Genomic DNA, 25826 nt, shown 5'->3' with positions numbered 1-25826 from the left:
TTTAAATGTGGAAAAGTTATTTTGGCTGCAAGTTCTATTGAGATTTAAATGCATATGTGTATATATTTCTGACAAATATTATTAGAATCCAATATGTACTTATGTGCAAAAACATCATTGTCGAGACAGTGCTACATTATCAAGGATTATATATGATGTACGAGATAAAAATCAAAAAAGATGTACATGAGTTTTCATGGCAAGTATGTTGCTTAGCTACTCCGAGGTATTGGCTTTACTGTTAAAATCCCAAAGGCTTCAGTGTGTAAAATCCCTCTTTACTATTGGCTATTATAGCCCCTTTGGCTATCGCAATATTTTCTGCAAAATTTTGGCATAATAGTGTGCTAGAAAGGTCCTTCAGGAAAGCAGTGTTGTGGAAGTTTGATTTTCTTAGGCTATCTCAAGGTTGCCCTGCAAGATCTATGGCATCCTGATAATTTCTGGTACTGGAAGCATACAGGTGAGAGACTAAACCAGAGAAGCATGTCAACTGGCATTTTCATTTCCAGGTTTTAGTGTTATATACTATCTATTTAGTAACCTTGAATGAACAGTGAAGATTTTGTGCAGTCATCTCTTTTCATGCATACATACAAGCTGAGTTGAGTGGTGGCACACTTGGACTGCTCAGATGGTCACAGAAATGTGCAACATAGAATTAGAACATTTTCATTTTGTCCCAGTAGCTGCACATAAATAGCACATAAAGTAAATGTGCAGGTGCCTAGTAATTCTTTTATAGTATAGCAGGAGAACATAGTTCCTGATGAAAAAGGCTTTAACTGATGCTGACAGTGTTTGTGTACTAGCAGAAAATGTTTATGCTTGCATAGTTTATGCATCCAGGCATATGTAGTTTTTATAACTGGTAGGTGTAAAATTTATGTGCATGAGAGTTTGCATATGCAGTGCATAAACTTTCAAAGTTAGTAACCATTGTTGTATAAACTTGCAACCAAAATGAAAAAATAGAATAGGTAAACATGTCAGAATTTTATTTCAAAAACCCTCAAATCTTATCTAAATATAAAATTAATGTATATGCCAGTTAATAAGGGAAAATTAGGCTTTCAAGGAAAATTTTACTGACAAACTGATTTTGAAAACTTCATTTTTAAAATGTCTGAAATAAGAAATAATAGATTAAAAAAATCTGAGGAGCACAGGAGGTGAGTCTCCACTTTGCCACCAGCAACAGACTTAACCTGTGTAGTTACCCAGTAGTTCCTGCAGAACTTGCAGAACTGTGCATGCTTTCTGGTCCCAGGATTTGTGCAGGAAACAGCAAAAGGGTGTTTGAAAAGAAAAAGAGGGTGGCTGTGAAGCATTCCAGACATGCTGCTCTCTCAGAGGAAGCAGACCAGCCAGGAGGGGAACTTCAGTCCCAAGGAGGCTGCTTGCTGAACTCAGAAAACATTTGGTGAAGGTGAAATAGAAGTCCACGATCATTTTAATTGCTCCAGTATGAGTCTAATGGTTGGTGTTAGGACATTGGCTGAGTTCAGATGGAGCCCTAGAATATTTCTGTTTGGAAACCTAAACTTATGGAGAACATGGAACAGCAAACAGAAAAGTACAATCTCCTTGAAAGCTTTCTCACATCTCTGTGCTGGCAATACAGTCCAACTAGTCTAATACTTCAGGTGAATTTTTCATTATGTGCAAGAATTGGTCAGCCTAATGCAGAATCCTGCAGACCCTTTGAATATTCCCTCTTTTTTTTTTCTTTTTTCTTTCTTTTTTTTTTTTTTAATTAACAGTTTCATATCCTTCATTTAGGACAGTTCAGAGCTCTTACTAAACAATTAACATGGTAAATTAAAGAATAATAGCCTGAAATTTATTCAAGCACGAAAATACTCCTTCTTGCCTGGTAGAACAAGGCTATACATAGTTCCATGAAAAAGATAAGTGAAGTTGCTTTGTATCAGTTATAACTTTGGCAGACTACCAAATGTTAATTTGCTTTTAGCTAGTTGAGATTAAATGTAATTCCTTCCCTGAGCTGCCTTAAAGTAAGCAAGCATGAAAGCATTTTCAGAGTAATCTGGGAGGAATTGACATTTAAGGGAGTTAGCATTACATCTGCACTTTAAGGATATTAATTTCGTAGATAAATTAACTGCATTATTCTGTCTTTATCTTGCATTTTGAAAGGAGTCCATCAGCCGGAGAAATGGCAGCCCAGGGTCAACTGAAACTGCTCTTATCCCAGCCACACTGTAATTTGCACTTGCTTTTGGAAACCTTGCTACATCATAATTGTCTCTTAGTGAGAATTTTACTGAGAAGTTCAAGTAAGTACTTATGCTGTTGATCCTTGCAAGAATATCAGTGAGAAACACAAATTCATTTTTAACTACTTAAATACTTTGGGATATTAGTTATCAGTAGGACAGTTCTTGAGTGGGTAAAGAAAAAGAAAGGTTCATTGTTTTTTTAATGATTTTTTTTTTTTTCCAGTCAGTCTGAGTATTCATAGCTTCAAAGCAGGCTACAATTCGATAAAGTAGGCTGATGTCTTAAATGCAAAGGAGTCTAAATTACTCTGAACTTAATAGTGCATTGATACCACAACTGCTTAACAAAGATTTTTAAAGGTGTGGATCTGAAAGATTACTTTCAATATTATGTTTCTTCACTGAAAAGCTTCTTAGAGGTTTTGTTTATGTTATTACATGTTTTTCACTGTAGGCATTCCAGAAGTACATCTATGTTCTCCCTCTTCTTAATACTATCATTAACGTCATATAAAAGTGGGGCAAATAAAAGAATGGTTTTATGAGGTTTTCTTTTAATTCTGCTAACATTGTATTTGAAGCAACAAATTCTCTCACACCTTTCCTTTTAACAGCTTTTGCATTGAATGATCAGTTTGTTGAAAAGTTGGTGGAATAATCAGGCATTTGCCATAATTTTGCAGCAATATTGAATGAGCATCTATCAGTTTTCATCTTTGTTTAGCAAAAACATTCTCTCTGCTTATCAAACAAGCTATTAGGTCACAAAATATAACATAATTATTTAGTTAATTCAGTTAATTTAATTTTGTAATTTTAAAGTTGTCTAACATTGGTCGGGGATACAACATTGTTTCCACTTCTGTCATGCATCTTTTTGAGAACTGCACTGCATTCACTTACCTACTCAAATATGTGTCATCATTTACAAAGATTGACAAATGCTTGATCAGGATCATATTCTTACTCTAGCACTACCCAGTACTGAATTTTAGTAGGTGTTTAAATTATCACAAGGATTAATTGACAGAATGTGTTTTCATCTATTGACTGACCAACCTCTCGAGCTTAAGGAAAATATATGCTACTATGAATTGGAAAATATGCTATTTACACAGAATCAATATTGCTATGAATAAACTTTCAGTTTAGATAAAGGTGAAAACCACAATGATGCATATCTTCTAATTTTCAATGAGGTTTAATTATATAACGGTAAAATTATTATAATCTTTATTCCTTCTCCTATACATACACTTTACTGGTGCTAGATAAGCTAAAAGTTTTGGAGTGTGAGCTGTTATATGATAGTACAAGAAAGCCTGGACTAATAAGTTATACCTTAGTAATGACAGTTTAGTATGGTAAAAAACTTCCAGAATTATTTACTCATCAAGAGTAAACTTCAGCAATGTGCGATTTTATGCATAAAAAGAGATAAAAAGCTAATTATACAGTAGTTTTTGAGTGATTTGTCCTGCCAATAAAAATTAAAATAAAAAATATCAGTGACCTTTAACTAGATTATAAGAATTCTTTGAATACGAAGGGCTTTTTTACATTTTTCTTGATTTTACACACGGGGTTTCTTTCTCCTTCTATAAACTGTACCAACATGATGATTTTTTTTTTTTAATTTTTTTTTGTACTATAGGATACTTTTAGTAGGCATCATATGAACACATTTAGTTTTATTCCCATTGTTCTCATATAATTGTACCATAGTAAGGGGCAGAATTAAGAAATTTTCCTCATTATAGTAGGAAGTACTGTTGGGATTTACAGAGTTGTCTCAGAGTATTTTAGAGGATGTGTGTATGCATGATTTAGTGCTGCTAAATGTTGTAAGATTACCATATTTGATGAAGCTATTGAAACCCCATGTTACGTACATATAAGCTCTCTGAACAGGTGAAAAGTTTTGTACTTTTAATACTTTATGTGCAACATGATATATGAAATGTACATAGAAGTAGAAAGCTCCTCAGATCTAAAACTGACACACCAAACATATGGAAAGCAATAAATTAGGATGGTCAAAACCGAACCACTTATGTGTCTCCAGTGAATACTGCCATTGGAGAAAATGGACCTATTTTTCCAACTTTTTTTTTTTTTTTTCTTTTTTTTTACAAAAATAGTTGGAAAATTGGATTGGGATGTTGGACCTCTATAAGTTAAACTTTAAGTAAAACTTAAACTTAAAACTACAAGTTTAACTACAAGTTCAAATAACCTAGGTATGTTGAATTACAGTTAATTACAACGTAATGTATGCCCAGAACTATTTTTTAATGTACAGCATTCTGAATTTTTTAAGACATGTTTTTGAGTCAGTTAAGGGTCTATGTGCTTTTGCTGTGCCTTTGCAGGGAGAAATAACGAATATCTGATATTGTTTTAATTTTCTGACAAAACATTTAGTTTTGCCATTTTCTTGGGGGATTTTTTTTAAACAGAATTGCTTTATCACCCATGGATCTGAAACAGAAATGGATTATTTTGACAAGTAACAAATAATAGAGGAATAAAGAAAATGGTGCTTGTGTGATATGAGTTATTGAATCTAGCAGATGCTGATATGAAAAAGGGAAAGGTGAAAGAGAACTCTGAGAATTCTGTTACACTTTCTCTAAATGCATAGCATGCCAGCAGAACAATCTGTGAGTTCTTCTTTGAGAACCTTTATTTCCAGGAACCATGAGTTGTCCTTCACATAGTAAAGCAAAAAGCAGTAGCTGTATTGAACTACACCTTCCCAGCCCAGGATTAATACTGACTGGCAACCACTCAGTCAACCTTACTGTTTACTAAAGGCAGATAAGAAGGTCACTGAGAAATCATCAACATGCTATATCCAAGGGCTTCAATCAGTCCTCAGGCTTCACACATACAGGTACTTCTGTTTAAGAAGGGATAGTACTGGCGAATTCATGAAAATGAAATGAAATCCTATTAAAAATGCTTATTTTTTATAATGAATATGTGAGAATCCATTTGATACACATAATTAATTTCATTTTATACATACAACTCTAAAAGTGAATACTGGCATGTGGGGATAAACTGGAAGAAAACTGTTTTCACAGCAGGACAAGGCTATTGGCAGTTTAACCTAATGTTTTTGGTTTGCACAATATATTGTTTGAGAGACTAATGGAAATGGATATTGTATAGCCTGTACAGTTAAAACCTAGATGATATCCTGGTCTTCACTAAAACTGAAATATTAACTGATAGTGACATTTGCTAATACTCTGTGGTAAGTTGAGACTACAAATTTGAAAATGGACCCAAAGAAATGTGAACTGCTTCAAAATGAGATAATTTACTTTGCACACACAAGTGGGGCAGGGAGGGAAGAATTTCCACTGAGAAAGTAAAATTATTTGGTGCAGCCAGTGCCCTAGACACTAATAGATACGAAGATTTTTCTCAGACTGTGCTTTTATAAACCAATTTCTTTGAAGAGAAATGACTTGATAGTATATGTGGAATGGAAAGATATATATCTATATATCTATATATAGATATATATAGATATATTTGCCGACTCCAATTCATTGCCCTTTGTGAAGCAACTCTTTAACTGCTACAATACATTTTGCAGCATTTTCATGTAAATGACACTGATTTATTGTAAGTTGTTTTAGGTGAAGAGTAAAAGGTAGTAATTTTACCAGCTGACCTCACTTAGAAATCAGGCATCTTTTAGTGAGAGCAGCGAGTTGTTACAAAAGAAAATGTATGTTCCCTAAAGAAGCTTCTTAGATTGGCTAAATCTGTATAACAACTGAAAACTTCTGTTTCAAGTACTTGAAGTTAATTGTACATCCTTGCAATAACTGCTTGGATTTAATAGTCCTCAGACAAAATCTAATGAGCAACTGGAAAAAATACTAGTCCCATGGTTGCACCACAAATATATCTGGTGAAATGTAATCATGCTAATTTTTTAACAAAATTTGTGGATTAGTCTGCATTACACTGTCCTCATTAGAAGAGCACTGGAATGTTTCTTAGAGGAGCTAATATGCTTGTGCAGAGATATCTCTCTCCTCCAAATAGTTTGGGACTATCCAGTTAAATAGCGCTAAATAGAGGCTTGCAAGAATAGAGTCCAGAACTCCTAAAAGTTTTCTCAGCTTCTTCATAATTGCAAACTGTATCATGGCAGCCTAACATCAAAAGATTAGAAAATTATTTTAAGGGTGTGTCTCCTACAAATACCTGTCTGACCAGTAATTTTTTGCGGATACTGTACTTGAAAAAACAATGAGGCTAAACAGTAGTAGGGTACACTGGAATGAAGTAGTCCTAGCTGGAAGATCAGTGGAAAAGGGATCTTAATCAGATACCCTTTTTCTTTTGTTGACTTTCTGGTGATAAGCTAAAGAAAACAGCAAAGAGATTTTATGGGAGTTTCTGAAAGTTTAAGAATAAGAGTTTCCATTTGGACTGTAATAAAGCCCTGTCAAAAGTCCCACACTTTCTCTTGATAAAATGTGAAGATACTCTCTGTGATGTATCTATGCATATCTCTGTGCCTTTGAGATATGGTCATATGGTTAATTTTTCAAAGTAGAGACCTGATCAGTTCCTGTAGGAATCTCTGGGTACATTAGAGCTCCAGGCAAAATACTTAAGAGGATGACCTGTACAGTGTCAATCCCCAAAGCAGTAATACAAAGAAGGTAATGTGGCCATAGGACTAAATTCAATAATACCTCCTCATACTTTAGCAACAATTTCAGCATCCTGTCCTCTCTACAATCAAGGTTTGAGATATTATGATGGTGATAATTTTTCCATTTGACACACGTAAGGTTTCACACAAGCAATTAATTCGGACAATCATAAGTTTCTGTGAAGCTATATTCAGGGAGAAAATACTATAAAAGAATCTGAACAAGTGTAAAATATGATGAGATTAGTGAGGTATGAATATGCAGCCAAAGAAGTAGTTTGCTACTGTGATAATAATTTACAAACAAATGATAAAAAGTTTGTTACAGTCTTTTTTTGGTCTTGTGTTGTGCTTTTTACTTGTTTCAAGCTTCATTGGATTCAATAAGATTCATTGGATTCATAGGTAGCAGCTAATATGGGGGATGTTATGATTTTTATTTTACTGAAATCAAATGGGTAGGATTAAGATCTGCATTTCATTCAGGATAGAAGTAATATGATCTAAAATTTATATTTGGAATAAAAACCTAAAATAATAGACTTTCTGCTGAAATGAAGTTATGTATAAATGTACAAGAGATTCTAACAGTCAAGGCTGACTGGAGAATGACTGCATCGGAAGATTGCAAGTCTATGAGACACAAGTGAAGTCATCTGCCAGAGCAGGAAAAAAAAAAAAAAAAAGCCACAGGGGAGGCACTGAGAGTATAGTGCAAAGAAGCAAGCAGTGCAGAATGCTTGCTGAAAGATATTTCTGTATTTGTTCTATAAACAAATAAAATATTTTTGCATTCTTTGTATTTTCTTCAGCTGCTGTTATTTAAACTATAAAGCAAACAGAAGTGTTATGCTCTTGGCAAATAAAAGAACCGTATCAGAAATAACTTATTCTATCATCAGTTTCTCTTCTTGACTGAAAGAGCATGAAGAAATGTGAATTTTGACTACCTCTTTTCATCAAAAAATACAGCATAAGTGTTCCTAGCTTGTCTATTTGGTAAGGATTCAATAGGGAAAGAGAAGTCTACAGTCAAAAACTGCAGATTTTCTAAATTAAGTAAGATTCATTTCATAGCTAAACCAGTAGCAGAAAAGATCTGGATAAGTGTGATAATGTCAGCAAGTTACTGGGAGGTATTTCTATCAGCAAGAAAGATATATGGATAAATTATACTTGTATGTCTGCCTCTTTGAAGATATGTCCTTAAAATACATTGTACTATCCTAGGAGGTTAAGTGCATTATTTTGTCATAAGAAGAATGATTCCTTGTAACTGGTTAAAGCACAGCTGTTATTCACTAAATACATGACATTCTTGTAAAGGTATTTATTAATAATTCTATATTAAATTTTATTTATTTTGGCATCTTCTGTGCATTTGGAATATTTTACTGTAGGAGTAACCAATAGAAGATTGCATTTAACAGTGCATAAGACAAATGTATAACCATATTTATGTAGGGATATAAGTACAGATAAAAGGAAAAAGAAGCATCTCCTCTGTGCTACCAATAGGAGCTTTAGATTGCCTTCACAGACTATCTTTTGATTTACTAATGTGGTGAGTGAAAAAAAAAAAAAAAAAAAAGAGAGAGAGGAGGAAGCATCAGTGGGCAGTAAGTATTATGCCTATCATATAAATGCTGTTCTTGTGTGATGATTAACAAGAAGGCTGCATTGGAGTTCACAGTAAGATGAATATTTAATGTTATGACAGGTGAGCTAATAAATGTTAAAAAAAAATTCTAAGGTAAGAGAAATCTACATATCTTTCTGTAGACTCTACTTCATAATATTTAACCATCTGTACCAATCAACTAGATAAACCTTTAAACCAGCTGACATTATTCTGCCAATTTCTAAATCAGAAAACTCAAGGAGGCCACATTTCATCTTGAGGTTTGAAGGGTCAGATTTTCTTACAATAAGGGCAACATTTACTTCAGGATAAAACAAGAAAAAACAGATGAAAGCATGCATATTTTCTAATGCTTAGCCTTGTAATGGTTTCCCAGTGGATTCCCAAAGATTTTTACTTAAAAACATGACATTATTAACCAGTTATAAGAAGATACATGTACAACTTCCACCTCCCGCTAAATTCCTTTATGCTTCTTTCTATTTACCTGAATTTATTGATATCACCAAATTAATTAGAAAAGTTAAGAAGCTGTATCTTGAACTTTCCATGTGGCATTACCATAGACCAAATATAGCTTTAATTTCAAGTCACAAGCCCCTTTAAAGCAATTTCTCATCATGTTCTGCAAAGACTGTTTACGTAGTATCTAATTTTTTTAAAACTTAGAAAACTTAAAATTAGATTTAGAATGAATTAGAAATTTAATTTTAGAATTAGTCAGAATTAATTTTAGAATTAATTAGAAATTTAATTAGAAATTAGATTTAGAAAAATCTAGAATTTTCTCAGCAAACCTTAGAACTTGATTAAATTAATTTAAAAATCTACTTCAAGTAAATATAATGAAAGTTAATTTAAATTTTTTTCCTATGTTTTGAGTACTTCTGGATTTTTCTTTTTGAACTGCTTTTTCTGTTTTCTCAGTTCTTTCCCTGCCATATCTATATTAGACAACATATCACTGGTTTGTGTGAATTAGAGGAATCCATTTTACTTAGGAGCATCTGGCATTAAAAGATGTCTTAGCACAGTATGCCAGCTCACTCAACTCATAGGTAAAAAAGCTGACTAAACAAAAAATCTAATGGACAATCTGTCTCCTGCCTTGTAGGGTAGAGGGGAGAAAGAGAGCTTGTTGGTTATGAAATGATTGGTCTTATTCTTCAGATTTCTTCATACTATGCAATGTTTCTATTAGGTTTCACTACAAAATCTGTATGGTTTACAATAACATGTGAATTAGATTGCAGAAATTCAGAGGAGATTCAAATGAGATTATTGAATTTTACAACATTCTCAACTCATTCACAGAGCTGGTTGGAAAACGGCAGTTATCCTCTGTGGTAGATTTTGAAGGCTGGTTGAACCACTGTGAAGAATAAGCCTAGAAACTGTGTTTCTTTTATCTTTCTCCTGCACAGGTTGCTAAACAGAATCACAGAATCATCTAGGTTGGAAGAGACCTCAAAGATAGGGCCAACCGAACTGGCATAAAACAATGACATTTTTAAGCATAATTCTATCAAAATCAGTCTTATAGAGACTTTCAGTTTTGCAAACTATACATTTGAATGAAAAGTGTTTAATTGGCCATTATTAGGATCATTAGCATCAAAAGGATATCCCAGACATATGTGAAGAATCATCTCTAAAGTCAGCACAAGTCAAAGCCATAGAAATGTTTAAACACATCTTTATCCTTCAGCTGGAAGAATGTTTTTAAATTATTATGAAAAGCATTTAGAAATATATGTTATATAACCTGTTACCACTCCAATCTATGAAAATCACTAGTTAACTTTAAAACATATGAGCTTGTATCTTAGAAAACCTCAGATTTTGTTTCAGATAAATGATTTCTTCTCAGTTTCATCTTATGCTGAAAAACAAATCTAAGTCAGTTTGGGGAGTATGCAACAGCTACTTCATTTTATTTTGTATAACCAAATCAATTTCTATAATTTCAAGCTAATATATTGTTGAGACCAGCTAAGCAGTAATAATTTTTGACTGTGACTCTGTGGAAATAGTCCAACTTAATTCTAATTAATATTTAGTGAATAATTTAATTCCAGTTATATACTAACGTGTTGTGTTTTGTTATTGTTTTTTGTTTGTTTGTTTGTTTGTTTTTTAATTAAATAGATATATTTCATAGTGGTTTCTTTTCTTTTTCTTTTTTCTTTTTTCCTTTTATTTTTTTTTTTTCTTAATGGCTACATATAATTCAGAAAAGCAGTCAAATGCAATTATGCAGGGGAGATAAGATTTCAGTATCTGTAATCAGGATTAATTTTCTATTCAGTATTAATATTGTTTGAAATATTTTTCAGATAAAGTTTTCTTACTTTTGTTATTTATTTATTTATTTATACTATCTGTTTCTATGATTTGAATTACCTGAAAATTATTAACAATGGTTTTGTTTATTTTGAAGGAAGTGAAGTATTGAATCGCGATGAACGAAGTTCCCTCTCAGAACAGATATATACAAAAGAGCCTACTCTGATTGAAACAATCTTCACGGTATTATCTCACTGCATTTTGTCACCCAAATCACTAGGAATTGCTTTTGAGACCTACATGGAAAAAGAGCACTTGTGGGATTACTTGTACAGCATGACAGGTATTTAGTTTATTAGAAAGTGTTTTAAATCTGATGTTAAACCTTGTCAGTTTTCAGACATTTAGTGCATATTATTTTTGCTCTAATAAATGTGATTAAATGATTGTATGTTTCTTCAAAATTATGCTATAAATTGTTCTCAGTGACCAGGTCACTGTAGGAACAGTGGAAATTTTGGAGAAAAGAGTATGATAGAACAGTATGGTAGGCCAGGATCTCCTTACCAGCAGGTTGGCAGCAGATATTGTCTGTAGGTCCTTACCAACACAAGATCTTTGTCCCTGTGTATTTAATATCTCTATTTAAAAGTGAGAATCAACTGAAGGGGAGTGGAAGAAGAAAAGGAAGGACTACTCTTGAGGAAGACTTAGTCTGGTGGGCATATAGACTCTGCTGCCAAAAGGGAGACAGACTGCTAATTTTCCATGGAGAGGGAAATTTGCCGTCATGATCGTTTTGCCTCATGACCCCCAAGGAAAAGCTGTATTCAACTAGAAAAGGGAGATGAGGTTTAGAAGGATGATATTGCAAATGACGGCTAAAAAGAAAAGGAAGTAATAAAACAGGAGAAGGAATGAGTGGTAACAGAAATAAGAATATCTTAAAACAGAGAATATTGGTGGTGAAAGAGCTCAGGTGTTCCTCTGGGAAAAAATGGGATTACAAAAAGTGGAAATCTGAGCCTTAAGAGGAAGAAAAAGATAGAAATATTGTGAGGAAGCTTTGAGAAAGACCCCGCAGAGAAGAAAAAAAAAAACTTACACCAGAAAAAGCACAGACAAGCAAAAGTTAGGGCAAAGGACCTTAGTGTCAAAAAATATCTCTGATATGTCCTGCAGCACTCTGCCTGACAACTGCTGTTCCATTGCAATGGAGAAACTGCAGTTCTCTGTGGTGTTAAGAATGTGGAGAAGATTGATACTTGTTGTAATGTCAATAACTGTATTTAAGATGTTCCATTTTCAACATGCAATCTCTGATAACATGCTATGTCTCTGTTGATGACTATTATTTCTATGCATTTTTGTTGCCAAAGTATCATTTCTCCTTTGCTGTTCTCTAATAAAACATTTTGGTTAGCTAAGAAATGTCACTGTATTAATGCTTGCAAGACAAGAAAGTAACAAAAAAATAGGTATATCTACTCAACTCATTAATGTCTAGCAAGTAATTAAGTGTACTCCAAATAAAAAGGAAAATATTAATCAGATTAAATTTTGAAAAAAAAAAAATTGCTGACAAGAAGCCATGAAGTAGAGGAAAAAAATGAAATTGTATTGTATTGTCAGTAGTGTATTAAGATGGTACAAGATGCTACATTGTTTTGCTTTATATTATTTCTTTAATTTGTAGCAAGTTGATAGATGTAAGGTGTTTTGAATCATAATGTTGTTACTTTTCTTTCTATAAGAATTCTGAAACACTTCTTTCTGAAACATATTTGAACAAATGACTGTACACTCACTGAATATTTAATAATTCTTTCTTCTGAAGTTTCCAGTTGTGGCGAGTTGGAGCCAGAGGTTATCAGATGCTTGAAGTTGACTTTGATTAATTCAGTCAAGGGTATAGTGAAGCAGATAATTTCTTTGATGCATTCGTGGGAGGCAACAGAAAACTATGGAACATATCAGCACAAGCAAATAGTTCCTGAAAGTTTACTGAAAACAGTTCCAAAGGAATGGAATTATACACCTCGGGAAATGAAGAGAAAGGAGTCTGGGAAATGTGGGTGACATTTATACTCTCACAGAAATTTGTCTTGTTAAAAAGGCTTGTTAACCCTTTAACGTGTATATATCAAAATTAAATATTTAGACTTCATGGGTGTTGCCATATAACCTTAAGGAAAACAGATTCCAAACATCCTGTTGAATGTTTTTGTTTGATTGTGTTTTTGTTGTTGTTGTGTTGTTGTTGTTTTTTACTGTTTTTTTTTTGTTTTTTTTTTTTGTTTTTTTGAGGGGGGAGGCTGTTTGCTTTGTTGTTTGATTGTTTGTTTTTTAAGTGTTTAGCGCTAAAATTCATCTTGTTTGTTTATTTTTTACTTAAGGCTTATACCTTGCATACACCAACAAGCTTTTTAAAATAATCAGTACTGTAGTACTGATAATAATAATACCATTTAAATGTATGTATGTATGTATGTATGTATGTATTTATTTTTAGTGTCTGGCAGTTGTAAGGAGGGATTCACGGGACTGTAAAGCATAATATCTATGCTCTTGCCTTAATGGCAATAACTTCTCACAGTTATCAACTTTTCAATCTGGACAGTTTAAATTTAGGTATATAGTGTTGACTGAAATTATACCTATTTTTTTGTCTCAACTTCACACAACAATTTATTCTTGCATAGCACTAAAATTGGTGCTGAATTCCGTGGTGCTTGACTTTTGAAAAATTGACTGAAGAAAGATAAATAATGTATATAACAGGATATTTTTCAAAGGTTTAAGATACTTTTGTTAAGTGCCTAAGCCCTCCATCATTTCAAAAGGCTAACTTGTGGAATTTCACCAGAAATTTATTGCCACCTGATTATTTTTAGTACAATTTAGTACAATTTAGTACAATTTAGTACTGTAGTATATTTTTGCATAAAGGTTTGGAATTGTAGATTGTGGGAAAGCCTGCTTCAGAGTGTTGGGCCACCAGTCAATTCTTTCCATATATCTTTTCTTCAGCATCTTGATGCACATTTTTGCAGCAGTGTTCTCACTGAGTCTCATGGCATTCTAACAAATGAACTCTATGCCAGAACTTCTATGACTGTTTCAGGCTGGTCTGATAAGCCTGGTCTGATATGACTAGATGAGAAGTAAGGCTTACATTTGTGAGCAAATCTACCTTCTCTTTTTTTTTTTTTTTTTTTTTTCTCTTTTCTTTTTTTAAATGAGTTAAGACTGGAAGTGAAAGGGATGAATTTTTTTCTTGATTTGTTTGCTTTTTGTTTTCTTCTTGTCATTTTTTGTTTGTTTGTTTGTTGTTGTTTTTAATCCACACATGAATCTGCATTGTAGCTTACCTTTTGGTTCATTTGTTTCATTTTAGATATGCCTTTGGTTTTTCAACAGCATATTTTCTGTAGTTGTTTTTATGCTTATTGTTAATATCTGTAGTACTTAAAATGGTGTGCTATGTAGCGCGTGCTTCTTTTATTTAAGCTGATAAACTGAAATTTTGTAGGTTTGAATATAAAAAAGGACTGATAGAAAACAAGATTATGAATATATGCAATATCCTGATACATTCAGTACAATGCTCAACTCTTGAAAAAAATATTGCACTACAATTTTGAAGGCAACTTTTTTACCATTCAGAATACCAGGGTGTTCTTAATTTGTCCTGGAATAACTGTGCACAGCAAGATTAATTGTTAACAGAGTCACAGTGTGAATTCTATATTTTGTAGGTTCTCTAATTTGTGTTATTGTTTAGATTTTGGGGGATTTATATAGAGGAAGCATAATACAAGTCAAGCTACAGTGTTGAGTACTTACGTTCTATACCCATTTTCAGTACAAAAGAAAGTTAGAAATTATCATACAACATTCAGAAGCTTGCTGTGATAGAACTAGAATGTTAATGTTAATCATATTTCTTTTCTTTCTTTTTTTTTTTAAGGCTTCACAAGGCTTGCAGCTCAGGCAGTATCTATTGTAATCAGCAAGTTACCTACAGTGATTGCATGTTTGCCTCCCCCAATTAAGTACTTCTTTTTTCTGGCTGAGAGAAAAATGTCAAGAAACTTTGCTGAATTGAAGAAAGCTGGTCTGCTTGTCTGGAACTTGATTGTAATTATATGTCGGATATTTGAGGATGGAAATACTGCAGAACTTTTAACAGGTGCAACGCTTGACAGATGGAGCAAAGAAAAACTCAGTTTAATTCGTGTGTGCTTAGAAAGTATTATGGGAAAACAGAAAAGTGGTCCTAAACAAGTGACCCAGAAGGTTATACAGAGCATTGAACAGCAAAGACCAAACTGGATCGAAAGCCAGTTGCTGAAGGCAAGAAAATTGAGCACAGACTGGTAAGAATGTAGTACTTCCCAAATGCTATTGTTTATTCTTTAACTTATTGAATTAATTATATGTTTATGGCTGTTGTTTAACTAAAAAATATTTAGATAATTAATGATATTGTGTTATATGAAATAGACTTGTTCTTAATATTGATGGCATCATAGTATGTTTTTGCAAGTGAATTGTGTGTCTGAAACTGTTGTTTCAAAAGTCTTTTTATGGTGCTTAGAATGTTACATAGTTTGTTTCATGTTTTGTTTCATATTTTTTCACATATTCATGATGATCCAAAAAGGTGGATAATTTAGTCAATATATCTTTCAGAACATGAACAGGTACACTGACTAGAGGGCACTGCAATGCATTTATAAATGAGTTTTGCTATAGTGATTAAATTAAGAAGGAATAAAAGGCTTTCCATGTTCATCTGAGATTAAAAAGTAAGCATATTTCCTTTTAAAACATAACTAATACAGGGGGCAAGTAGCATATATGAAAACAGGACAAGAAAGTACCCTGCTGTTCCTTTCTGAGGAAATACCAACTTTCACTGTAGATTTGACATTTAGGTCCAAGTTTTTAAATCCTTATAATGGTTTTTCAAGAATTTCTGTACATGTTAGCATGTTCATAGTCCTGTTCTAATGTTGAAGTTGTGTTCCACTCTGTAAAAACACTATTTGTCAACTTCCCAATAGTAGATTTATTGGAGTGACAGGACTCAGTGAATTAAACGGTTGGCTACACTGAAAGTAAGGGTGTTTTTTTGTTGTTGTGTTTTGTTTGTTTTTGTTGTTGTTGTTTTTCATGTGTTTGTGTGGTTTTATTTCCATGAATATTCTTGGAGGTTCCAGACATTACCATCCTTACAGTAATATAAGCATAAATAAACAATATAGTGATTGTAGGTAAGAATCACTGCTATTAATGAAGAGGCTTTCATGCAACACTTTAAGGCACTGGATTCCGTTCCTGCAAGTAATCAGGCAACAAGAGTAGTATTAAATGGCAACAGTATCACACAAATGCTCATTGACATTGACTTTTGTGATCTTTTACATTTCCATTTAATACTAATTTACAAGTTCTAATCCAGTGATTGAAGGATTGAAGCCAGATGCCAGCCACTGAAACAATCATGTAACAAAACCAAAAAACTAAAATGCACAAAATGTATAGATACTTTAGATTAGATTAGGAGAGCATCCTAATAGAATTCCTAATTTACCAATAGAACAGGTGTTTTTAAAAATAGTATAAATGTAGTATAAGACAAATATTGCGATACTCTCTAAGAGCTAAAGCTTTAGTATTTGCAAGTCTGCTGAAGGTGAGAATTTTTAAGTACTATCAATTTTCTAACATATCAGAAAAATGCAAAATATATTATTCGTAACAGGTATCACACTGTGGAAAAATGTTTTCTGTATGTCTATAGTGTCTTCTAAATTGAGAACCAGTTTGTGATCAGGGTTTCTAACAGTAAGCTTAAGAAACTGAACAATGCATTACTTAACTCTCCAAGTGAGTAGATATATGATGCAGCTAGGAAACTCTTTTCTGACTTCAGTGGGATTTCTACAATAGGAGTACAGAATAAATATTATTTTTATATTTTGTATACAAGTATCAACAGTCAATTACTGGGAGAAAAATGTATTTATTAGGTAGCTGAGATATGCAGTGTAGAGATAAAATATTGTTATAAATGTGAATTGTAAAACTAATATATTAAAGCTGAAATTGAAATATTTAAACTAGGTAATGGTTGTGTAACCACTAAACTAAAGGCAGATTTTTTCAAGGACACTACATGTATTGTGATGTGATTTGTTTGAAATCAGAATGGTTATATTCAGTGTAAAAATACATTCTGTATAACCTTTTATAATTCAATCATTTAGTGGATAAATTTATGCACATGCATTTTTATGTATATTCATACATGTTTATAGATTTTTAATATATACAGTTGTGTGGAAGAAAAATAAAAACAATGAAATCCAAAAATGTATGTGTGATTCACAGACCCAGCTGTGGAAAACAACTTTGATGTGCACCAGACTTTTATAAGCAAGTCTTGCATAATTTTATGTTACATTATTGTTATCAGAAATTGGCTTCAGAAAAAGTGTGAATATTATATAGGTTATTGCATTATGGCATACAAATTCAACTTACTTTTTAAGGAAAAACAATTGCAGTGAAAGATTGTTGTATGCATTGCCTGTCTTGTGTACTGCATGAAAACATTACTATTCATTAAAATAACCTTCACTTTATAGTAGCACCAGAGCTGTAAACAGTCACGTTAGGTTCTGAAAGAGCACACTGCCCAGAAAGAAAAGAAATGTCTGTCTTTGGAAAGTAATTTGTCGAGTTGAAGATTATTGTTTTTCATCATGGTGACCCTGACTTGGCTGGCTGGGTGCATATACAGATTAAGATGAATGCAGTTATTCCTTGGCTGAGGTTTGCCTCTTTCAGGGCACATTCTTCCTAATGACATGATTGATAGGCAGTCCCAAATCCAGAGAGGAACTCATTAATCATAGCACTGACTGAATCCAATCATCTGCTTCACCTGCACACTGACGGACAGGAAAGGATAAAATTTGGGTGCTGACACTGATAGACTCCTTTGTCAGAGGTCCTCAACTTTTTCAATGTCAATCGCTAAGAAGTTGACAAGAAATTCAGGTTATGTCTATATGTGGCATTGAAACATCAGCCTTAAGCGTACTTTAAGTTTAAAGATCGATGTCTTTGAAGCTTTTGTGTAAAATACACCATAATAACAGAGTATTCCTTACTTCCATTCAGCAAAGAACAAAATTATAGTTTATATTTTGAAACTATTTGCTCTGTAGGAAGTTCTGAAGCTGCATGTGGAAGCAATATCAGCTTTAATGTCCAGCAGCTGTGCAGCATTTAAGTGAGCCTTCAGGTCAAGCAGCAACTTTCAGCAGAACTAACTTGGTAATCACGGCACATTTTCAACAGTAAACTGCAACTTACAGCTGACAATACCAAAGTATTTGTATTTTTTCACTTCTAAAATGTAAAACACTGGGGATGAGGGATTGGGGGGAGGGGGTGTTAGTCAGAGTGCTTATTTTGTAGACTTTAAATTAATCAAAATAAAGATTGGAGAATACGTAATATTTTCAGTTGGTCTTTCAAGTTCTTGACGTGTCTGGATACCAACATACACTTGTGTTGCAGCTCAAAAATTGGAGGAAAGAATTTCTTTTAGTACTTTTTATTATTATTATTATTAATACTTTGCCAGTCTACAATATTAAGCAACTACGGAGCTGGTAACTTATGTTTTTATCCAGAGAGCAGTCTGATAATGGTCAGAGTTCTGAATGTCCACTTTTTTGAGGCTTTTCAACCTGTCACCTTCATTTATTTTTTTTCCTCTCCTTTTTTAGCAGTTGGACACTAACATTATTAAGAAGGGGAAAAAAATGAAAAGTACAGGGCAAAAAGTGCAACAAGTGGCAAATAGGTACCTTTGAAATGGTTACCAGCATACCAGTGGAAAGAAAAAGACTTCATTTAAAATTTCTAACCTATACTTAGAGTAATGGCTACCTTTCTGACATGTTAATTAGGCTTTAATATGTGCAGCGACAGGCAAAGAAAAATGTACAAAAGATCGAATGCAAATGCTACAGGGAATGGCAAAGATACTTCTATAGTGGAAAAGAAAATAAAAAAATATTTGCTCCTTGTATGTCCTTACAGTAAAGAATGTTTTAAGTTCTCGGTCTTTCTGATAAAAATCGGTAAAATTCGTGTAATACTAAAATGTTATCTTTAATGACCTTTTAATTGTTTAGCATTTTTTAGTGTGAAGGTTTCAGTAATGTATACAGCAACATTTGTGCTGTGCAAGCCAAATGTTTAAGGATTTTACACGTGTTTTCATCTGACTTTGTATCAATATTTTGATTTTTAGTAGTTTAAGAATATTTTTAATTTTTCATGTTCCAGTGGCTCGGTTGCAGTGGAAGGTGCACCGTTAGAGGAAGAAGGCATTGCACTTGGATTCACTGAGCAGAAAATAAACATGATGGTCCTGGATATCTGCCACAAACCAGGTGGCAGCGAGTACCTGAGGCAAATTTATCACATCATCCGGCTCAATGAGGTAGGGAAACGGCCTTTTTACCGAGCAATTAGGTGTGTACTGGCCTGAGGCAGCGTCTGCTGGCAGCTAAGGGTTAGTCAAGGAGGTGATAATGCTTCTTAAAGTCAATATGAAATCCTATATTGTATTGTAATAGAATCCATTCAGTTCAGGCTTTTCTGCATTTGTACAGAAGAGATTACTTTATGGGGAAACAATGTAGATTTTATTTATGTACTTAAACTGTATTATGGCACATAAACTTCCTTTAGATTTGTACTGTAGACCATAGATACATTTTAGGAGCTTAAGTACAGTTTAAAAAAGGAAAAGAAAAAAAAAAAAAGACACACCACAATAGCAAGGCTATTGAAAAATTGACTGTTACAGGAAGTAAAATTAAATGTGGTAAATCAATTCTTCTGATTTAAAAAACAAACAAACCCCACAGCTGTACTGAGGAAGTAAACGCATCCAAATGAAAATCTTACTTAATCTAGATAACTGTTCAGTTAAAGTGCTTTGAAATTACAGTAAACAAACTCACATTTATTTGCTGCACATGGAATTTCGGTAAGGTAAAAGAATTATATCATTATTTCTAAGGCTGTACTAAATTGCTGCAAGTTACCAAAAGCATTCTTATTTTATACACTGAAGTAAATGCAGGTTTGCTTAAATTGTATGATAACAGATCTACACAGCTTAATTAAGAAAGTTCTGTTTATTAGCTTTAATTACTAAATTACTATTCCTTGAATGCATAAGCAGGTGCTGTTAAGATCATTGCAACTATACTGAAGTGTTTATAATTAAATGCAAAATAATGCAAATATAGGCACAGGCCAAGATTTTGCTTAGGAAAAAAAAAAAAAAAAGATAGCAAAAAACAATTAGGCAGCTATGTCTATATGAAGGCAATAAAGAACAGCTTCATGCAGGCAGTTTGCTTCTGAAATCAGATCAACTGTTTAGTTCCTAAGTACAGGCTTACAAGCAACCTTTATCCATCTGCATTTGGAACTTTTAGAAGCAATGTAAGCATGTATGTAGAGATGGCAACCTAATATTAATACAATACAGAATCTTTTCAAGTTTCATCTCAAACAATTAAACGGTTCAGGAAGTGAAGTGAAAATTATTACTGTAATACAATTCAAACAAAACCTTTTCACCTGGAGTACATTCAGGATTACTCTTCGTATAATGAGCTGAAGAAAAGATGATGAGCAAGACCTCCTAAAATAACATATAATACGGTAGCTTGGGCAGTCACCTAAGGGACCGTATATGCAGGCTCAACTCTTTATTCTTCTTGGTTTAGACTGGGGAATTGAATTTGTATCCAAACTAAATGCCCAAACTGCTAGACCATTAGCTATCAGCATAGAACTTTGTCATTTTCCCTTGATGGAGTTGTTTTGCTTTGTAGAAATTGCTGTAAAAATCCATTCTGTAACTTCTAGGGCCAGAAATAGAATTGTATTCTAGCTGAAGGGGTAGAATGCCCATATCAGGTTCGGGAAACCCTGATTCAAGATCTCACTCCTATGAGTATTCAGTTATTTATACAAAGTGGAGCAGCTCCGATAGGATGTAAGAGGCTGAGAAAATTAGGTGGAAGAGGGACTTCAGTCTGTCTTTCCACATCCCAGGTGTCTCTCCTTGAATTTGTGCAGATAATATGAGCTTCATTAAAAAAAAGAACATTTTTCAGTGGAGAAAACCTGTCTTGTTTAAGAAAGAAAAAAAAATAATAATAAAATCATGACCAGCTTGACTGCACAGAAGGACTTACGAACACTACTTCAACTTGGCTTTGAAACCATTATAAAACATTTTAATGCTTAGTGTGGCATAACGGTAATGTATTTTTCAATATTATTTTTCATAATTTAGATTTTTTTTTTTTGGTAGTCAGGCACATTAAACAGACTTGATTTCTGTTTGAAGGTCCATGCTTTTCTTTGTAGACTCCTTGGACTGTCAAGGCGTCACATTCTTAAAATTAGTTTGGAGATCTTTATGCTACAGCGATTAGTAACTGCAAGTGAATAGAGAACAAAATGATGAGATGGAAAATCTTGGCTCTCAATAATTTTCTTAAGAAAGTCAGGGGAAAAGGGATATAGATTCTTACAAGCTATGTTTGGAAACAGAGCTACAATGTGATAAAGCCCTATTACAGATACTGTAGAACTCAGAACATTCAACAGTCCTTCATGTATTTATCAAGAAGAATAATTATTTTTAAAGTAATTTTCACTAATTGCTACCAAAGAGAAAACAACCCACCTGAGCTTTCAAGCTCACAAATAATCTGTCTGCTTTGTTTCATGACCAGTCATTGGTAGTAAAGATAGAGCTCACATGTTTACAGTCATGATTTCTCTTCTATCTATTAACACATTTCTGAAACATTACCCTTTCTGACTCTACAAAATGTACCATACTAAAGGAGTCCTCAAAGTAATACGTATATCACTGTTGATTAAGTCTCTGTGTCAAAGCATAAATCCATGGTATTCCAAAGACAGGAAAACACCTGTAATGGGAATTGAGCTGTATACCACTTCCAATGTTGAAAACCCTTGCAAGCATGAACAGTGAGTTCTAATATATTTTCTGAAAAACCAACAGATTCTGTTTCTTCTGGAGCTGAGATGCTCAGATAGTTGGGTTGCTTTAGGGCTATCTACAGGTTTTGAGAAAATCTGTGCATGTAAGGTGCTACATTTAAAAAAAAAAAAAAAAAAAAAAAAAAAGTACATGTGTAGAAATATCTTTATTTAAGATATTTATTATTTAATAAACCCACTCGTTATGACTTCAAAATCTTTGCTATGGCATGAAGCAATTGATGAATGGAGAAAAAGGGGAGGGGAGGGAAAACCAAAACACAATGGTTTTGGATGCTGAGAAAATATAGGTAGAAGACTTATGGTATGTTTTGACAGCTGTATTACACTGTTGGTTTAAACTGAAAAAGCAATGAGTTCTATTTAAGAAAAAAAAAATACACTAGGATGATTTTGTGATTGTTTAAGCAGTCCTGTCTACAGGTTGCAGCCAATTGTCAGTCCTACTCTTTCTCTTCCCTTTGTGTTTTGCAACTCTTAGGGCCTCCTTTGCACTAGTACTAGAAATTGTGTGACTTTCTCATCTGGCTGAAACCTTAAACCTTTCTTCTTCTTTTTTTTTTTTTTTTTTTTTTTTTTTTTTTTTTTTTTTTGCCGATTTCACAACGTATGCTAGTGCCAATGCAAGGGAGCAAGGGAGAAACAACCACAATCCAAATTGGGAGGAAATTCATGCCTTTCAGGCCAGGCCACATCTGAATCAGTTTAAAGTGACGGTGAAATTATTGTTTTAGAAGGATCAATTTAGAAGTACACTGTCATGTAATGTAGTTTACACACTCCCTCATTTGAGTCTGATTTTATTTTTTTTTATTAACTCAGTATTACTGCAAAGTAAGAGGAACACTTGCATCTACCCATCTTAATAAAGACTCACCTTGAGTGAGCTCAATGTTATGGCAATCCTATTATTATGGACTTCATTTTAATAACAATAAACTGTTTAATCACAATAGTCCTTCCAGCAAATAGATCTGTAAGTGTTTCATTATCTAGCTCTTCGTAAAATGGTTCTATTTAATCAAAACGCTTTATTGGCATGCAATGATGATTTATTTACATAGTAGTTTAAGAAGTGAAAACAGAAAAGATTGTGGCCAAAATAATCATGTGTCTGTTACACTATAGTTTCTAAAATTGCCATGTAAATCACAAATGAGTTCTAGTCTTCAAATGCTTAAATAATTAAAAATAGTTTTGAAGAGGGGTAGAGTATTTATTTCCTGTGTTTAAACAACAGATTTTATAGTCATGTAGTGACTATGTAATGCTGCCTAAAAAACAAATATGCCTGTATACTTTATCATATAAAAGAGATTATATACATTAGAACAGCTCATAGAAAACATTTGTTTTTCACTACCACATAGACCTAACGCATATCTTAAATGAGACCTGTTAAACATCACTGATGATAAATTCAAAACAGTACCTGATTATTCTGATTTGCTTCAGTTTGATATTCATAGGAGCTCTTTATTGTTGTAGGGTGATATTACTCTTGAAAAGGTCTCTATTTTGAGAAAGATATTTTATTTTCCCCTTTAGCATTAGGAAGCACACAGTAAAGTTATGCCTGAAATTTGGGAAATTTCAGTTAAAAGGCTAGGTGGCATGTAATTCCTTTTTTTTTTTTTTTTTTTTTTTTTCTCTCCTTAAAAGGAATATTTGAAAGAGCAGCTGTCTTGTGAGAATTACTCTGAAGAGAGTGTTACCTCCAATCAATGCCTGCCTTTGACACTGAAGGGCAGAGAAGAGCAGGCTGTCTTCAATCCTTTCCAGGTGTACAGCCAATCTTGTGCAAAAGTGTTCAATCAGGTTTGTGAAAATCTGAAACCTTGGTTATAGTATAATTTTTACTTGTCAATCTTATTATGATCATGATAATGACAGAGACTGAAATTATAAAAAAGAATTAATTACATGAGTTCACTTTTGATGAAGTGCAAAGGAATATTATTACTCAGGATTTTAATGAGGGCACTCTCTACAATATCATGGTGTTCAAAAAGCCATTATTGTCCTTTTCTTTTATCAGAATTATTGCATATAAGAGCAATTTGCATTTAGTTAGACTTTCTGTGTTAGTTCAGTATAGTGAAGGAAAACCTATTAGTAGCAATGACATGTACTACATCTGTGTAATGGTAGATGAGGCTAGTCTTAGTCCTTTGAAAAATCATGGCAAATCTCCAAGTGCATATTTAGAGTCTTACCTGATGAGGCTTTCACAGAAATGTTGAACAGTAACATAAACTTTGAAAATACAGAGAAGTGAGAGTAAGTGCTGGAGGGGGGAGAAATGAAAGCATGCATTTCTGTGTCACTTTCCTGGTATCATAACAAACATATAGAATATATCTACTTGCACAAACCTATGCCAGGGAGCCACATGACTAATTCATTCCACAAAATGAATTGTATTTGATTGGACTTGGACACCAACAGAATCTTACACCATGGTTTCTCGACTTCCTAATCCATCATCTACAGTTTTGATTCTTCCCCTATGATTTCAAACATTTTAAAAAAAATGGCATTAAAGTTGCATGAAATTCACTTTACAGACTTTTGATTGAAAGACGCTATTCTTCAGTACAGCTTTGTTTTTAATTTGTATCATCTGCATTCTCAGTTGTGAACATTTTGGTCTATTTCACCAGTTGTATTGCTGTAAAATATACCTGTTTTTTTTTTTTTTTTTTCTACTTGTTTAATCAATACTTAATCATTGTCATGTTACAATCAAAATGCTAATGTCCCGAAAAAGGAGATTAATATCAATTTCACATGGCTTCTCATTCCAGAAAAACATGTTTTAAAGTGTCTTTTTTTCCTTCCACTGGTCTCTTTATGTATATACTCACTTGACAGAACCTAAGGGGGTACAGATTCAATTTGAAATGCAGAAAAGAGTTTACATGCCTCAATTCATTAATAGTATAGTAGAATAAGACCTTAAAGTAGTGACAACTCAGGGCAGAATTCTTCTGCTATATGATGGGTTTGTAGTGCTCTATTAATCAATAGATGACAATGGATAGATAGTTGATATTAAATCACTTTGTATTCTGTAAACTTTTGGCATAAAGTCTATTATCAGAATATGGAAGAATATCTTAGAATTAAGGGGAAAAAAAAACACAGTGCAGTAGATCACAAAGCTAAAAGTATCGGGTGCTACCCCTGTTGTTCATAATGACAGACATATTTGTTGAACTTAATAATATTATTAAAGATTTCTCCCCTTCAATACAAATTACACTTTTATTTACTGATGTGGGACCTGCTATTTATTAAATAGTGATCAGTGTAGTTCAGTGTCTGGTCTCTTGTAGACTATTTGCTAACCTAGAGGACTGTGAGAAGATGCCAGAGCACTGCAAAGGAACAATTATTCTTATGGGATGTATCTTTTTCTTACATTCATTCTTAGTAGTTGGCAACTGCCATGAATCTGAAGAGTATATAATCCATTATTAATTTTTTTATTTTTCTTTAAATCTAATGTAGCCAGATGTGTTTTCAATGCAGGAACTAACATTTGTTTCTTAATAAATTCTAAGTCAAAATAAGCCCATTGTGATCCTGGTTTCACAACGCTGTTTACTGATGGGTTAATTTTGTATTGTATTTAAAAGCTTCTCTCTAAGAAGGGCTAAACGAATAGACAATACTGCTTATTGAGTCCTGCAAGCAGGCCAGAGAATGTTTGTATTATGTTATGCTATATTATAACTGTAGACATGTTCTTAGTTTCCTCAGTAGAGGATTGTTTATATGGAATTATTTCAGAAATAATTCCTGAAATAATAACTGA

At 33.2% G+C, this 25826-nt stretch overlaps 1 protein-coding gene across 4 annotated transcripts in view; it reads left to right on the top strand.

Moving 5' to 3' along the window:
* The window catches only part of KIAA0825, a 254575-nt gene that overhangs the window by 110671 nt on the left and 118078 nt on the right, over positions 1–25826 (top strand). For 3 of the 4 annotated variants that reach the window (XM_082782589.1, XM_082782587.1, XM_082782588.1), the window contains 6 exons: positions 2161–2300; positions 11013–11201; positions 12696–12929; positions 14829–15237; positions 19232–19388; positions 23669–23824. In XM_082782589.1, coding sequence (XP_082638715.1) covers positions 2161–2300; positions 11013–11201; positions 12696–12929; positions 14829–15237; positions 19232–19388; positions 23669–23824 — 1285 coding nt within the window. Of the gene's footprint in view, positions 1–2160; positions 2301–11012; positions 11202–12695; positions 12930–14828; positions 15238–15553; positions 15670–19231; positions 19389–23668; positions 23825–25826 lie in introns of those variants that run through there. The other variant, XR_014319281.1, reaches the window with a different exon arrangement.

Source organism: Aythya marila (assembly GCF_965140915.1).
Source record: "Aythya marila genome assembly, chromosome: Z".
Lineage (NCBI taxonomy): Eukaryota > Metazoa > Chordata > Aves > Anseriformes > Anatidae > Aythya > Aythya marila.
The sequence above is the reverse complement of the archived record's forward strand: the minus strand, read 5'-3'. Positions and strand labels throughout refer to the sequence as shown.